Below are 15,903 nucleotides of genomic sequence, written 5' to 3' on the forward strand. Positions count from 1 at the left end.
AGCGAAAAGCAGGACAATTATAATGTGTTACATGGTATTACGTATGGAGTAAGCAGCACAGTGGGATGAATTTACGTTATTTACAATACCTCAGAAAGCGAACAAATAGCACCAGTCAGTCAGAAAGAGCAACGCTGAAATCATACTGTGAGTCGGAAACCAAACAAATAACACCACAAATACGGAAAGTCAGTGAGAAAGAGTAGCACTGAAGCCGTACTGGGAAAAATGGTGGGGAGGGGTGGTCCGTTTCTGAGGAGTGTCTGTGTTGAACTGTGATGCCACCTAACGGACATTGGCGATGGTAACTACAGAGAGAAGCGACATACAACCGGTGCCGCGTGTGGGGGAAATGATGAGTCTCTGTTCAAACTTGGTTGCATATAACGGACGTTGGCGAATGAAATACAGCACTATCAGTGCGTGTGGGAGTGTGACATGTGGAAACACGGGTGTGTGAGCTGGTCACCTGCACTGGGGCGTTCACGTTTTACATCCATATGGCAGTTCCCCTTCACCCGATCAAAGCAGTCGGCCTTCTCATAGTTGGACACTTCCGCCATCTCTTGGCAATTTAAAGCAACATGGGTAAAGAACGATGTACTGGGAGAACAGCTGCTGCTAGATGGCGCCGCCGTGAACGTCTTTTGCAATGTGCGGCCATCTTGTCGATGATAAGTATGGGGACGTGTGCTGAATGTTGTGTCGGTGAAAAGGTGCCCTGCGGTTCACCACAAACATTTTTCCCAACCAAACATACCCATGACCTCCTCCTGGTCACAAAGGAGCCCCATCCCTAGTTTGGTGGCGATCGGACGCCCGGTGCAGATTTGTATGGCAGACAAACAAACATACATACATACATTGACTGTGCTTTATATATTAGATATTTCCACAGAGTACAGTGACGTATTAAACATACGCTTATTACACAAGGTGGCCCACCATAGGAGACATTTATAACACTTGGCGGGAATTTGAGAATGAATATTAGCATATGCCAAAAGCAAAAAAATTATACACCAAAACAATCTGACTTGTACAACCTGGTGCATACATACAGTGGGATGCAAAAGTTTGGGCAACCTTGTTAATAGTCATAATTTTCCTGTATAAATCGTTGGTTGTTACGATAACAAATGTCAGTTAAATATATCATATAGGAGACACACACAGTGAGATTTGAGAAGTGAAATGAAGTTTATTGGATTTACAGAAAGTGTGCAATAATTGTTCAAACAAAATCAGGCAGGTGCATAAATTTGGGCACCACAAAAAGAAATGAAATCAATATTTAGTAGATCCGCCTTTTGCAGAAATTACAGCCTCTAAACGCTTCCTGTAGGTTCCAATGAGAGTCTGGATTGTGGTTGAAGGTATTTTGGACCATTCCTCTTTACAAAACATCTCGAGTTCATTCAGGTTTGATGGCTGCCGAGCATGGACAGTTCTCTTTAACTCACACCACAGATTTTCAATTCTATTCAGGTCTGGGGACTGAGATGGCCATTCCAGAACGTTGTACTTGTTCCTCTGCATGAACGCCTTAGTGGATTTTGAGCAGTGTTTCGGGTCGTTGTCTTGTTGAAAGATCCAGCCCCAGCTTTGTCACTGATTCCTGGACATTGGTCTCCAGAATCTGCTGATACTGAGTGGAATCCATGCGTCCCTCAACTTTGACAAGATTCCCAGTCCCTGCACTGGCCACACAGCCCCACAGCATGATGGAACCACCACCATATTTGACTGTAGGTAGCAGGTGTTTTTCTTGGAATGCTGTGTTCTTTTTCCTCCATGCATAACGCCCTTGTTATGCCCAAATAACTCCATTTTAGTTTCATCAGTCCACAGCACCTTATTCCAAAATGAAGCTGGCTTGTCCAAATGTGCTTGAGCAGACCTCAAGTGGCTCTGTTTGTGCTTCCTCTTCATCACTCTCGCATACAGCATCTCCTTGTGTAAAGTTCGCCGAATGGTTGAACGATGCCCAGTGACTCCATCTGCTGCAAGATGATGTTGTAGGTCTTTGGTGCTGGTCTGTGGGTTGACTCTGACTGTTCTCACCATTTGTCGCTTCTGTCTATCTGAAATCTTTCTTGGTCTGCCACTTCGAGCCTTAACTTGAACTGAGCCGGTGGTCTTCCATTTCCTCAATATGTTCCTAACTGTGGAAACAGACAGCTTCAATCTCTGGGACAGCTTTCTGTGTCCTTCCCCTAAACCATGATGGTGAACAATCTTTGTCTTCAGGTCATTTGAGAGTTGTTTTGTGACCCCATGTTGCTACTCTTCAGAGAAAATTAAAGGAGGAGGGAAACTTACAATTGACCCCCTTAAATACTCGGATTCACCTGTGTATGTAGGTCAGGGGTCACTGAGCTTACCAAGCCAATTGGAGTTCCAATAATTAGTTCGAAAAGTTTGGGAATCAATAAAATGACAACGGTGCCCAAATTTATGCACCTGCCTGATTTTGTTTGAACAATTATTACACACTTTCTGTAAATCCAATAAACTTCATTTCACTTCTCAAATATCACTGTGTGTGTCTCCTATATGATATATTTAACTGACATTTTCTATTGTAACAACCAACGATTTATACAGGAAAATAATGACTATTAACAAAGTTGCCCAAACTTTTGCATCCCACTGTATGTCTACACAATTTACTCTTTATAGACCACCATCACCTAGTAAATATGCGTATGTGCACATGCCTCCCAAAAACAACTATCTATGAAGAAGGCTCATCACCGTCATACAGATACAATCCTGATGCTGCAGAACTTCATCAGCTGGTGGAGCAGCCTCCATCCTGACACTCCGAGACCCTGCCACTTATATTCAAGAGTATCTGGCTACGCTCTTTAACTGAGGTCAGCCTTGGCATTATAGCGCCTCTCTTCTGTATTGTGGGGATCCAGGAAAGAAGTAAGGCGCCAGTGTCGGGGTGGGTAGCCACTATCACCTGGCACATGTATTGACATGATTGCTGTTACAATGAATAATACGGGCAATATGAAACACTGACGGCGCAGCCAGTTACCTTAATGCCAAGCCAGCCACCACGTGCAGCACCGTCACTTCAAAATAAATGAATCGCGGGTTGACTCAGGCCCCCTGAGCCACGACATTTTCCAGTCTCATCTTATCCTCACAGATGACTTGTGTGTCAGTGAAATGTCATTGCTTACATTTAACGAATGCAGCTTTTTTCTCGCTTGGTCCCCTTCTTGCAATACGAGTGCAGTCAATGGCTCTGATTACTTTAGTACACGGGTGTCGAACTCCGGATCTGGAGGGCCGCATTGACTCCTTGTTTTAAAGGATTCAGTCCTCTGAATGTATTCCTTTCTTCATTAAATGACAGCCAAACAGAAACGAGATGTTGAACGTGCCAACAGATGACCAGCTAAATTGGGATTTCAAACTCCAGCCAGTTTCACTGTCTCTTAATGAGAACCCAATTCTTGCTGTTAATTAAGCCCGTTATTTAATTCCTTGGCCTGTTGCTGCTCTCATTCTGCCACAGCAGACATTTCCAAAACTGTTGATTTTCTGTTTTTTCGAAGAACATCGCTAAAGAACAACCTTACTGAGACCTTCACCATCCTTTATTTTCAGATATTGTGTGATGGGCACAGGTGAGCTGGTCACATGGTGGCTTGATTTGTGTCGCATTATTGTTTGGCTGCTAATTAAGGAAAAAGTGACAACTAAGTTAATTAAAATTAAGGCAAAAGAAGTTAATTAGCAGCAAAAACTGGTCAGTAATGAAGAAGATGTAAACCTGCAGCCACTGCGGCCCACCAGGACTGGAGTTCGACACCCGTGCATTAAATAGATAGATAGATAGATAGATAGATAGATAGATAGATGATAGATAGATAGATACTTTATTAATCCCAAGGGGAAATTCCCATACTCCAGCAGCAGGATACTGATAAAAAACAATATTAAATTAAAGAGTGATGACAATGCAGGTATAACAGACAATAACTTTGTATAATGTTAACGTTTACCCCCCTGGGTGGAATTGAAGAGTCGCATAGTGTGGGGTCTCCTCAGTCTGTCAGTGCAGCAGGATGGTGACAGCAGTCTGTCTCTGAAGCTGCTCCTCTGTCTGGAGATGATCCTGTTCAGTGGATGCTGTGGATTCTCCATGATTGACAGGAGTCTGCTCAGCGCCCGTCGCTCTGCCACTGATGTCAAACTGTCCAGTTCCGTGCCTACAATAGAGCCTGCCTTCCTCACCAGTTTGTCAAGGCGTGAGGTGTCCCTCTTCTTTATGCTGCCTCCCCAGCACACCACCATGTAGAAGAGGGCGCTCGCCACAACCGTCTGGTAGAACATCTGCAGCATCTTATTGCAGATGTTGAAGGACGCCAGCCTTCTAATGAAGTCTAGTCAGCTCTGTCCTCTCTTACACAGATCATCAGTATTGGCAGTCCAGTCCAGTTTATCATCCAGCTGCACTCCCAGGTATTTATAGGTCTGCACCCTCTGCACAGTCACCTCTGATGATCATGGGGTCCATGAGGGGCCTGGGCCTCCTAAAATCCACCACCAGCTCCTTGGTTTTGCTGGTGTTCAGGTGTAGGTGGTTTGAGTCGCACCATTTAACAAAGTCCTTGATTAGGTTCCTATACTCCTCCTCCTGCCCACTCCTGATGCAGCCCACGATAGCAGTGTCATCAGTGAACTTTTGCACGTGGCAGGACTCTGAGTTGTATTGGAAGTCCGATGTATGTTGGCTGAACAGGACCATTGAAAGTCCAGTCCCCTGCGGCGCTCAGAGGGGACTGGGTGGTCTCATGGTCTGGAATCCCTACAGATTTTATTTTTTTCTCCAGCCGTCTGGAGTTTTTTTTTTGTTTTTTCTGTCCACCCTGGCCATTGGACCTTACTCTTATTCTATGTTAATTAATGTTGACTTATTTTATTGTCTTATTGTGTCTTTTATTTTTCTATTCTTTATTATGTAAAGCACTTTGAGCTACTGTGTATGAAAATGTGCTATAGAAATAAATGTTGTTGTTGTTGTTGTCCTGTGCTGCTGACCACAATGTCAGACCTGCAGTTCCTGGGATGCACATACTGAGGTCTGTCTCTAAGATAGTCCACGATCCATAGCACCAGTGTTTTTGTGTGTTAAAAATAAGTGCAAAGAAAATATAATGCAAACGTACTAATTAAAAATACTTTAAGTACTTCTGTGTACGTAATCTAAATATGCTAATTTGCACTAATACTTTAATTGATATTAAGTGTGCTCAGACAAAGTGTACTACCCCTAAAATATAGAAAAATGTGTTATTAGTGCATTACTTAATACTGTGCTATGCATGCTTTAAATATAAGTTCTATTTTGGTGTACTTTCATAGACTATTATTAAGTTCATTTTAAGTGTATTTTACTGCACTTCTGGGATATAATATACCAAACGTACGCTATATTTGAGTTGTAAATACATTTGAAGTATATCACAAATATGTTTTCAATGTATTATCCCGGCGGCGCAGTGGGTAGCGCTGCTGCCTAGCAGTTAGGATACTTGGCTTCGCTTCCCAGGTCCTCCCGGCGTGGAGTCTGCATGTTCTCCCCGTGTCTGCGTGGGTTTCCTCCCAAAGTCCAAAGACATGCAAGTTAGGTGCATTGGTGATCCTAAATTGTCCGTAGCGTGTGTGTGTGTGTGCCCTGCGGTGGACTGGCGCCCTGCCTGGGATTTGTTACTGCCTTGCACCCTGGGATTGGCTGCAGCAGACCCCTGTGACCCTGTAGTTAGGATATAGCGGGTTGGAAAATGGATGGATGTATTATTCCAGCATTTTGATTGAAATATAATATATTGGAAATATATTTATAAGTGTATTCACAATTCTCTAAAATGTGGATTCAAATATACTTTAAGTAGAAACAAAACACATTTATGAAAGTAGAGAAAAAAAGTGTACTTAAGCATATTTAAGCACATCTTAATCATGTCTCAAAATAGCACATTCAAGTACACTTAGTTATATTTTAAGTATATATTTAATTACACTAATGATATTGGATGGCATGGTGGTGTAGTGGGTAGCGCTGCTGCCTCGTAGTAAGGAGACCTGGTGTTCCAGACCACGAGACCGCCCAGTCCCCTCTGGGCATTCTACCTAACCTAAATGAAACAGTCCTCTTTGGATTTAGGGTTCTCATGGAAGGACCTAATGATGATGGTCACGTAGACTTCTGGCTTTTAGTCCATCAATGTTGGTGCATCATGATGCTTTGAGTAGGTAGTAGGTAGTAGTGGCACAGGCCACCACCACATAGAAAATGGAAAAAGAAACAGAAGAGAGAGTTGGGGTCAGTACGGATTTTAGAGCCACCATGAATAGTTATTATAATGAATTGAACATACAGAGTATCAGGATTAAGTTAAAGTGAAGTTATAAAAAGGCCATGTTAAAGTAATGTGTTTTCAGCAGTGTTTTAAACTGCTCTACTGTATCAGCCTGGTGAATTCCTATTGGCAGGCTATTCCAGATTTTAGGTGCCTAACAGCAGAAGGGCCGCCTCACCACTTCTTTTAAGTTTTGTTCTTGGAATTCTAAGGAGACACTCATTTGAGGATCTGAGGTTGCGATTTGGAATATAACGTGTCAGCCATTCCGATATATAAGATGAGGCGAGATTATTTAAGGCTTTATAAACCATAAGCAGTATTTTAAAGTCATTCCTGAATGACACAGGTAACCAGTGTAGTGGCATTAAAACTGGAGAGATGTGTTCAGATTTTCTTTTCCTAGTTAGGATTCTAGCAGCTGCATTCTGCACTCGTTGCAAGTGATTTATATCTTTTTTGGGTGGTCCTGAGAGGAGTGCGTTACAGTAATCTAGTCGACTGAAAACAAAAGTGTGAACTAATTTCTCAGCATCTTTCAATGATATAAGAGGTCTAACTTTACTTATGTTTCTTAAGTTAAAAAATGCTGTCTTAGTGGTCTGATGAATATGCGATTTAAAATTCAGATTACAGTCAACGGTTACCCCTAAATTGTTTACTTCCGTCTTAACTTTTAATCCTAGTGCATCAAGTTTATTTCTGATAACCTCATTGAATCCATTATTGCCAATTACTAAAATTTCAGTTTTCTCTTTATTTAACTTGAGAAAGTTACTATTCATCCATTCAGAAATACAAGTCAGACATTGTGTTAGTGAATCGAGAGAGTCGGAGTCATCAGGTGCTATAGATAAGTACAGCTGTGTGTCATCAGCATAGCTGTGGTAGCTCACGTTGTGTCCTGAGATAATCTGACCTAACGGAAGCATGTAGATTGAGAAGAGCAGCGGACCCAGGATAGAGCCTTGTGGAACACCATATCGGATATCATGTGTCTTTGAGATGTGATTACCACAACTCACAAAGAATTTTCTCCCTGCCAGGTAGGATTCAAACCAATTTAAGACACTGCCAGAGAGGCCCACCCATTGACTAAGGCGATTTCTAAGAATGTTGTGATCAATGGTGTCAAATGCAGCACTCAGATCTAAGAGGATGAGAACAGATAAATGGCCTCTGTCTGCATTGACCCGCAAGACATTTACTACTTTAACGAGTGCAGTTTCTGTGCTGTGATTTGTTCTGAAGCCTGACTGAAATTTATTTATAGTGTTTATTGATGATGTGACACAGGACAGAAGCAGCCGAATGAATTCTGAGGTGTTCAGAGACATACTGTCTGCTCAAATCCAGCTAAATGACTGGGCGGCGTTTCATGATACAGATGGACAATGACCCAAAACATACAGCCAAAGCAACCCAGGAGTTTATTAAAGCAAAGAAGTGAGCCACCTGATCTTAACCTAACTGAGAAGGCATTTCACTTGCTGAAGACTAAACTTCGGACAGAAAGGCCCACAAACAAACAGCAACTGAAAGCCGCTGCAGTAAAGGCCTGGCAGAGCATTAAAAAGAAGGACACCCAGCATCTGGTGATGTCCAGGAGTTCAAGACTTCAGGCTGGCATTGCCAGCAAAGGGTTTTCAACCAAGTATTAGAAATGAACATTTTATTTCCAGTTATTTAATTATCCAATTACTTTTGAGCCCCTGAAGTGAAGGGATTGTGTTAAACAAATGCTTTAGTTGCCTCACATTTTTATGCAATTGTTTTGTTCAACTCGCTGAATTAAAGCTGAAAGTCTGCACTTCAACTGCATCGGAGTTGTTTCATTTAAAATTCATTGTGTTGATGGACAGAACCAAAATGAGAAAAAAAGTTGTCTCTGTCCAAATATTTATGGACTTAATTGTAAGCGCCACACGCTGCTGAGAGTTGATTCTACAATAAAATAAAAAGAAGATTAACCTTGGAGGTCAATCATCGCCCCGAAAGCGGATAGTAGACGTCACGTAGTGTCTGTGTACCCAATTTCAAGTCAATCGGTCACACAGTTTGCAAGCTACGAGATGATTTAAAATCCTGGACAGACAAACGGACAGCCACGGTAGCGTATTATATAAGAAGAAGATATTTAGCTGTATAGCAAAAAGGGTTAAACGAATGAAAATTCATAATTTTACTGAAACAACTGAGACATTAGTTGTAGAGTTTGTCGTTGGACACTGAAGGAAAATGAACAGAATACCCAATGTGCTTACATGCTTTAAAAATAAACTTATTAACATTTGTACAGAATAACACAAAATGCACAGAGGTCTTCAATTGTCAATAATAAACATTTCTCCACGTAATTTCTAGGTACACCATATGGATGTACAAGCAGAGATATATATATATATATATATATATATATATATATATATATATATATATATATATATATATATATATATATATAAATATTTTAATTTACTTGCAACACAGCTAAGCAGTCCTATGGTGTTACATGAAGCAGCAGTGGATTAACAACGGCAGCCATCACTGAAAGGGAAAATAAAAACCTGTCAACAAAAGGTTGGATATTTTTATAAACAGCACATACTTTTTTAAAAAAATATATTCAGATTATTTGCTTAATACAACAGCCTAACTTTCAGTTAGAACATCATCTTCTACGTGTTGTATTGCTTCATATATGTAAAGTCCTCAAGTCCTCTCTTTGGGTCAGTCTTGCTTGACCACTTGCAGCTAAACATTGAATGTGTATGCAGATTATTTCACAGTTGGCAGCTATTAGAAATGTCTTGCAGGAGTCAAAATGTGCCACTGCTTTTACCGAATGAACTGCAAAAGTAAGAGCACAGGAGATCAAAAAGCCACAAATATTACTGCAGTTATCTCAGGATGTACAAAAGTAGACTGAGGTACCAACAGAGTGAAAGTGAGGAGATGCCATAGCCCAGCAGTTACAGTATATAATACACATTCAGCATTCACAGACTTGCAGGGGAAATTGGCTTAAAAGTCCAGGTGAGTTCAATTTGGTTGAATTTTTGGATTATTTTACAAAAAAAACTTTCATTTCATGTAAGCCTTTTTGTGCATGTACACTTGCAACATGAGAATATCTGTCCATGGCAGATTGGTCTTCCAAAACACACGGTAACTGGTGGAGGTGATTTTGTCTTTTAATCCTTATGCGACATTCCAATAATATTCCCATTTTTTTCTGTAGTCCAACAAAGATGTTGCCTTCTCCTGGAAGTGTCCCACAGATCACTTACAGCACCACCTTAGTTGTGTCTAATAAGGAAAAAAAAAAAGAAAAACTGTTAATGGGGGGCGGCACAGTGGCACAGTGGGTAGCGCCGCTGCCTTGTAGTAAGGAGTTCTGGGTTCAGGTTTGCTTCCCGGGTCCTCTCTGCGTGGAGTTTGCATATTCTCCCCGTGTCTGTGTGGGTTTCCTCCCACAGTCCAAAGACATGGATTGGCGATCCTAAATTGTCCCTGGGGGCGGCACGGTGGCACAGTGGGTAGCGCTGCTGCCTCGCAGTTAGGAGACCAGGGTTCGTTTCCCAGGTCCTCCCTGCGTGGAGTTTGCATGTTCTCCCCGTGTCTGTGTGGGTTTCCTCCCACAGTCCAAAGACATGGATTGGCGATTTTAAATTGGCCCTAGGGTGTGCTTGGTGTGTGGGTGTGTTTGTGTGTGTCCTGCGGTGGGTTGGCACCCTGCCCAGGATTGTGTTGGCTGGGATTGGCTCCAACAGACCCCCGTGATTGATTCAGCAGGTTGGAAAATGGATGGATGGATGAAAATTGTGCCTGGTGTGTGTGTGCGCGCCCTGCGGTCGGCTGGCGCCCTGCCCGGGGTTTGTTTCCTGCCTTGCACCCTGTGTTGGCTGGGATTGGCTCCAGCAGACCCCGTGACCCTGTAGTTAGGATTCAGCGGATTGGATACTGGATGGATGGATGAATATTTCAAATATTAAAAAATGTGTCGATTTAAATAGGTCTAAATATTTTCTATTGTCACTCTCTGATAGAGGTCCATAGTAAATGATCAAAAATCAAAGCTTACATCGTATTTGTAATTAATGACCTTAAAATAGGTCATTCACGTTGTGCTTATTTTTGACATTTGTCATTTGTAACCTTATGGGACTGGCTCTAAGAGGACTAGGATCACAAGTAAAAAATGAAATATATGATCATATTTGTGATTAGCAACATCAAAAGAGTGTACAACTACACTCCACGTTCCTATAATACCATTCCACATTTTTTTTCAAAGTTTTGTGAAAAGGGGTTATTGAGCCCTTGTACCTAATTAGAGGGTGAACCCTTGAGAGTGGTTGATGTGGCATGCACAACATCAAATCCTTCTGATAATTTTTCCGGAAGTCACCTATTGGTTAACTTTATCATAATTAGGTCAATTTTCAGCCCAAAAGAGGTCCAAAGATGGCCTAAAATGAGTTTTTGGGGGGCTTGAGGTCTTGCGTAACTGTTGTGTGCTGGGTGAGTGGGTGTGTGTGTGCGCCCTGTAGTGGGCTGGCGTCCTGCCCAGGGTTTGTTTCCTGCCTTGCGCCCTGTGCTGGCTGGCATTGGCTCCAGCAGACCCCCGTGACCCTGTAGTTAGGGTGTAGCGGGTTGGACAGTGACTGCCTAACTGACTGTTAATGGATGATTGCCTCCCTCCCAAGTATTGCTATGGACTCGCACCACAAAGCATTTCAGTTTCAGTCAGCCTTGAGCCAGTAACGTCTGGTTTCAGGAGTAGACTCCTTACTGAGAAAATCAGAGAAATAAATAAAGTTCTATCTAATGATTCTGGATTTTCTGACACTATCATTTATTGTAAAAATTTCAAACCTGCTCTCCATCCTGGCCTAAAGAAGCCAACAATTCACCCTAATAAACAGATAAGTGTCTCTCTGTTTATCCGGTTTCTATATCTTTGTCATTCCAATAGATGCCACATCACACATTTTAACTCTGCTCTTATGATTCCCATACAAAATGCCATATAACAGAGGCATATGCATTGCTAGGTGAACTGGAAACATTAACTCTGAGGTCTGCGTTGATTACTTAAGTTTCATCCCATCTTAGACAGGCAGCACAGCTAATTGTACCTTAAAACTTAAGATTTCTTAAACTTAAACCTGAAGTACCCAATGGAGAGTTACAATCTCTGTTGAACTACTTAGTCACAGACCCTCTACAACAGGGGTGTCGAACTCCAGGCCTGGTGGGCCGCAGTGTCAGCAGGTTTTCATTCTAACCCTTTTCCTAATCAGTGACTAATTAAATTCTTTCTCCCTTCATTTTAATAGCCCTGTTTTTAAGGATTCAGTGCTCTGAATTGATTGTTTTCTTCATTTAATGGCAGCCAAACAGAAATGAGAAACAAGCCAACAGATGGCCAGCTAAATTGGGGCTTCAAACTCCAACCAATTTCACTCCAACTAGATTTTTAATGAGAATCCCGTTCATTCTGTTAATTAAGTTTGTTTTTGAGCACCATCAAAACCGGAGAGATCAACTTTACTGAGACCTTTTTATTTTCAGTCTCTCTAACTCACCAAGAATAAAGAAATTGCTTTTTTATTTTATATTGGTTTCCGTTTCTTTGTGGTTCCCGACTTTCAGCGACCACATCTTTTACCCCCTGTAAGTTAATATGATCCTGCCTTGTGCCCTGTGTTGGCTGGGATTGGCTCCAGCAGACCCCCGTGACCCTGTATTCGGATTCAGCGGGTTAGAAAATGGATGGATGGATGAAGTTAATATGAAATAGAACTTTCCTGCTATAATCAGTAATACAGTGTTTTAATTGAGTCAGTTTGTGTATGGAATTAGTGGTTAGCATGGAAATGTTTCAACAAGAACGTTCCTTTCTTTGCTTTATCATTTTTGTGTCAACTGTTTCACTATGGGCTGCACGGTGGCGCAGTGGTAGCGCTGCTGCCTCGCAGTTAGAGACCGGGTTCGCTTCCCAGGTTCTCCCTGCGTGGAGTTTGCATGTTCTCCCGTGTCTGCGTGGGTTTCCTCCGGTACGGTTTCCTCCCACAATCCAAGAACATGCAGGTTAGGTGGATTGGCGATTCTAAATTGGCCCTAGTGTGTGCTTGGTGTGTGGGTGTGTTTGTGTGTGTCCTGCGGTGGGTTGGCACCCTGCCCAGGATTGGTTCCTGCCTTGTGCCCTGTGTTGGCTGGGATTGGCTCCAGCAGACCCCCGTGACCCCGTATTCGGATTCAGCGGGTTAGAAAATGGATGGATGGATGGATGTTTCACTATGAATTTTTGCTAAAGCTTTTAAAAACGAAGATATTTTGTCTGTGGAATCATTTCAATGCGTCAAAAGCTAACGTCAAACCCCATTTTGCCAAATAGAGCTGCTGAACTTCAGTCATTTTGGGTAAACGCAGCTACACACACCTTGATTCCCACTCCTTCCAGATTTAAGGTTGAGAGTTGAACTCTTAATGAAGTCAGATAAAACGTTTCACCATGATAGTCCTTTATTTCAGATTACCTTTTTTTGATTTAGCCGGCCTCTTCAGCCGAACAGTCGATGCCAGCGTATGTAAACTTCTCGTACAGTGTTGTGTTGACATAGGTCTGCAAAATGAGATGAAGAAAATGTTTATTTGTGAGCTATCAGACAAGAAAAAAATTGAATTACTAAGACTTTGAAATATGCCACAAAATGACCAGTGCACCGTTTTATCATTTGGTGTTGAGAAATACTAATAATTATATATTTTATTTTGCTTAGATACACATCAGATATTAAGATTTTTAATAGCCCGTTTATCAATTTACTAAAACTGCTTACTCCTAGTTTACATGCTAGAGTTTCCTTGAAATCTAATTCAGAAAAATAGAATTGATTCTACATTATTTTATAATGTTGAATTTTATGAGACTACTTTCTTGAACATACAATGGGACACAGATGTATAGGGTGGTCCAGATCTAATTATGCCATTTTCATTACGCTATAACTTATTAAGTTTATTACATAGAAAATCACCCAAAAAATCCTGGACCATCGAGAAGTGTGCGAACTGACGACATGAAGAATCGTCTTCGTGCCAAACTGGAATTGCGCAAAATTCAAAGTCATCCAGACGATCTGGATCTGCATAATTAGATGTGGACCACCCTGTGTTAGTTTAATATAAAGCTTATATGTCTCTTTAAAATGAGTCCAATAACAAATTGTACAAAGCAAAGAATATTTTCTAGTATGAAAGAATCATCAGTGGCAGAGTTGTTGTTTGAACTCAAAAGAATCCTAAAATGAAGTGAATGAGAATTGCAAATCCGTATCTGCATTTGTGCTTTAAACAGTAACGAGAAATTGGGGACGAGAGGTGAAAAAGAGAGTGCAGGCAGGGTGGAATGGGTGGAGAAGAGTGTCAGGAGTGATTTGTGACAGACGGGTACCAGCAAGAGTGAAAGGGAAGGTCTACAGGACAGCAATGAGACCAGCTATGTTATATGGGCTGGTGACGGTGGCACAAGAGACAGAGCTGGAGGTGCCAGAGTTAAAAATGGTGTGACGAGGATAGACAGGATTAGAAATGAGGACATTAGAGGATCAGCTCAGGTTGGGAGACAAAGTCAGAGAGGTGAGATTGTGTTGGTTTGGACATGTGAAGAGGAGAGATGAGGGGTATAATGAGAGAAGGGTGCTAAGGATAGAGCTGACAGGGAAGAGGAGAAGAGGAAGGCCTAAGAGAAGGTTTATGGATGTGGTGGGTGAGGACATGCAGGTGATGGGTGTAATAGAGCAAGATGATGAGAACAGAGAGATATGGAAGAAGATGATCCACTGTGGCAACCCCTAACGAGATCAGCTGAAAGAAGAAGTGGATTTGTGCTTTAAACATCTACCTGCAAAACATAGTACTGATGACATCACACACTTCCATTTAATCACCCATTACTAGTGTTTTCATGATTTAATTTTTTCCTAATTAATCACATGAATAGAAAGTTCACAGTATAAATGCATGGTTGAGCAATCTGCAGTAACTGCATGACGCTATTGAGTTTGAATGCATCAGCACACTTCATACCAGGTGGCATGGATCATTGACTATCTTACAGACAGACTGCAGTAAGTGTGTCTCAGGAACTGCAGGTCTGACATGGTGGTCAGCAGCACAGGAGTGCCGGAGGGGGACTGGACTTTCTCCGGTCCTGTTCAGCCAACATACATCGGACTTCCAATGCAACTCGGAGTCCTGCCACGTGTAAAAGTTCACTGATGACGCTGCTATCGTGGGCTGCATCAGGAGTGGGCAGGAGGAGGAGTATAGGAACCTCATCAAGGACTTTGTTAAATGGGGCGACTCAAACCACCTACAATTGAACACCACCAAAACCAAGAAACTGGTGGTGGATTTTAGGAGGCCCAGGCCCCTCATGGACCCCGTAATCATCAGAGGTGACTGTGCAGAGGGTACAGACCTATAAATACCTGGGAGTGCAGCTGGATGATAAACTGGACTGGACTGCCAATACTGATGTTCTGTGCAAGAAAGAACAGAGCCGACTATACTTCATTAGAAGGTTGACGTCCTTCAACATCAGCAATAAGATGCTGCAGATGTTCTATCAGACGGTTATACTGAGCGCCCTCTTCTACGCGGTGGTGTGCTGGAGAGGCAGCATAAAGAAGAGGGACGCCTCACACCTGGACAAACTGGTGAGGAAGGCAGGCTCTATTGTAGGCACGGAGCTGGACAGTTTGACATCCGTGGCAGAGCGACGGGCGCTGAGCAGACTCCTGTCAATCATGGAGAGTCCACTGCACCCACTGAACAGGATCATCTCCAGACAGAGGAGCAGCTTCAGTGACAGACTGCTGTCACCATCCTGCTCCACTGACAGACTGAGGAGACCCCACACTATGTGACTCTTCAGTTCCATCCGCTTAAACGTTAACAGTATACAAAGTTATTGTCTGTTATACCTGCATTGTCATCACTCTTTAATTTAATATTGTTCCTTATCAGTATGCTGCTGCTGGAGTATGTGAGTTTCCCCTTGGGATTAATAAAGTGTCTATCTATCTCTATCATCACTTAAGGAATATTTCCAGCACCTTGATGAATCCGGCACTTCAAAGGAAAATGTGGGTCCCACCCAATCCTGGATAATAATATCAATCCTGCTTAACACATTTTAGGGAGACAGGTTGACCACAAGACAGAAACCAGTCTTGGACAAAGTATGGTAGCTGATAGATGTACTGTATGTAAATAAGTGGCCTCTAAGTGTATTTGCAATATAGTATGTTTGTCTTACAAATAGAGGATCATATTATTTGAATACAGGGATTAAAATCTACTTCGGAATCACATACCTTTCTCTCTTCTAGCATTCTATTCAGTGATAACAGGATCTGTGCAAATGATGGCCGTTCATACGGCTTCTCACGCCAGCACTGCTTCATCAAGTCAAACCTTTCAATTCAATAAAGATATCAGTAGA

General features: G+C 42.1%; 1 protein-coding gene across 1 annotated transcript in view; it reads right to left on the bottom strand.

Moving 5' to 3' along the window:
• Window positions 1-8,544: 8,544 nt before the first annotated feature.
• The window catches only part of tek (TEK tyrosine kinase, endothelial), a 126,167-nt gene continuing 118,808 nt past the window's right edge, over window positions 8,545-15,903 (bottom strand). Inside the window, exons 20-22 of the mRNA XM_039759703.1 lie at window positions 15,776-15,875; window positions 12,932-13,017; window positions 8,545-9,695 (exon numbers count right to left, since the gene is read on the bottom strand). Coding sequence (XP_039615637.1) covers window positions 12,943-13,017; window positions 15,776-15,875 — 175 coding nt within the window. The 3' untranslated portion in view covers window positions 8,545-9,695; window positions 12,932-12,942. The remainder of the gene's footprint in view (window positions 9,696-12,931; window positions 13,018-15,775; window positions 15,876-15,903) is intronic.

The sequence above is a fragment of the Polypterus senegalus genome, chromosome 7, assembly GCF_016835505.1.
Source record: "Polypterus senegalus isolate Bchr_013 chromosome 7, ASM1683550v1, whole genome shotgun sequence".
In the NCBI taxonomy this organism is placed as follows: Eukaryota; Metazoa; Chordata; class Cladistia; order Polypteriformes; family Polypteridae; genus Polypterus; species Polypterus senegalus.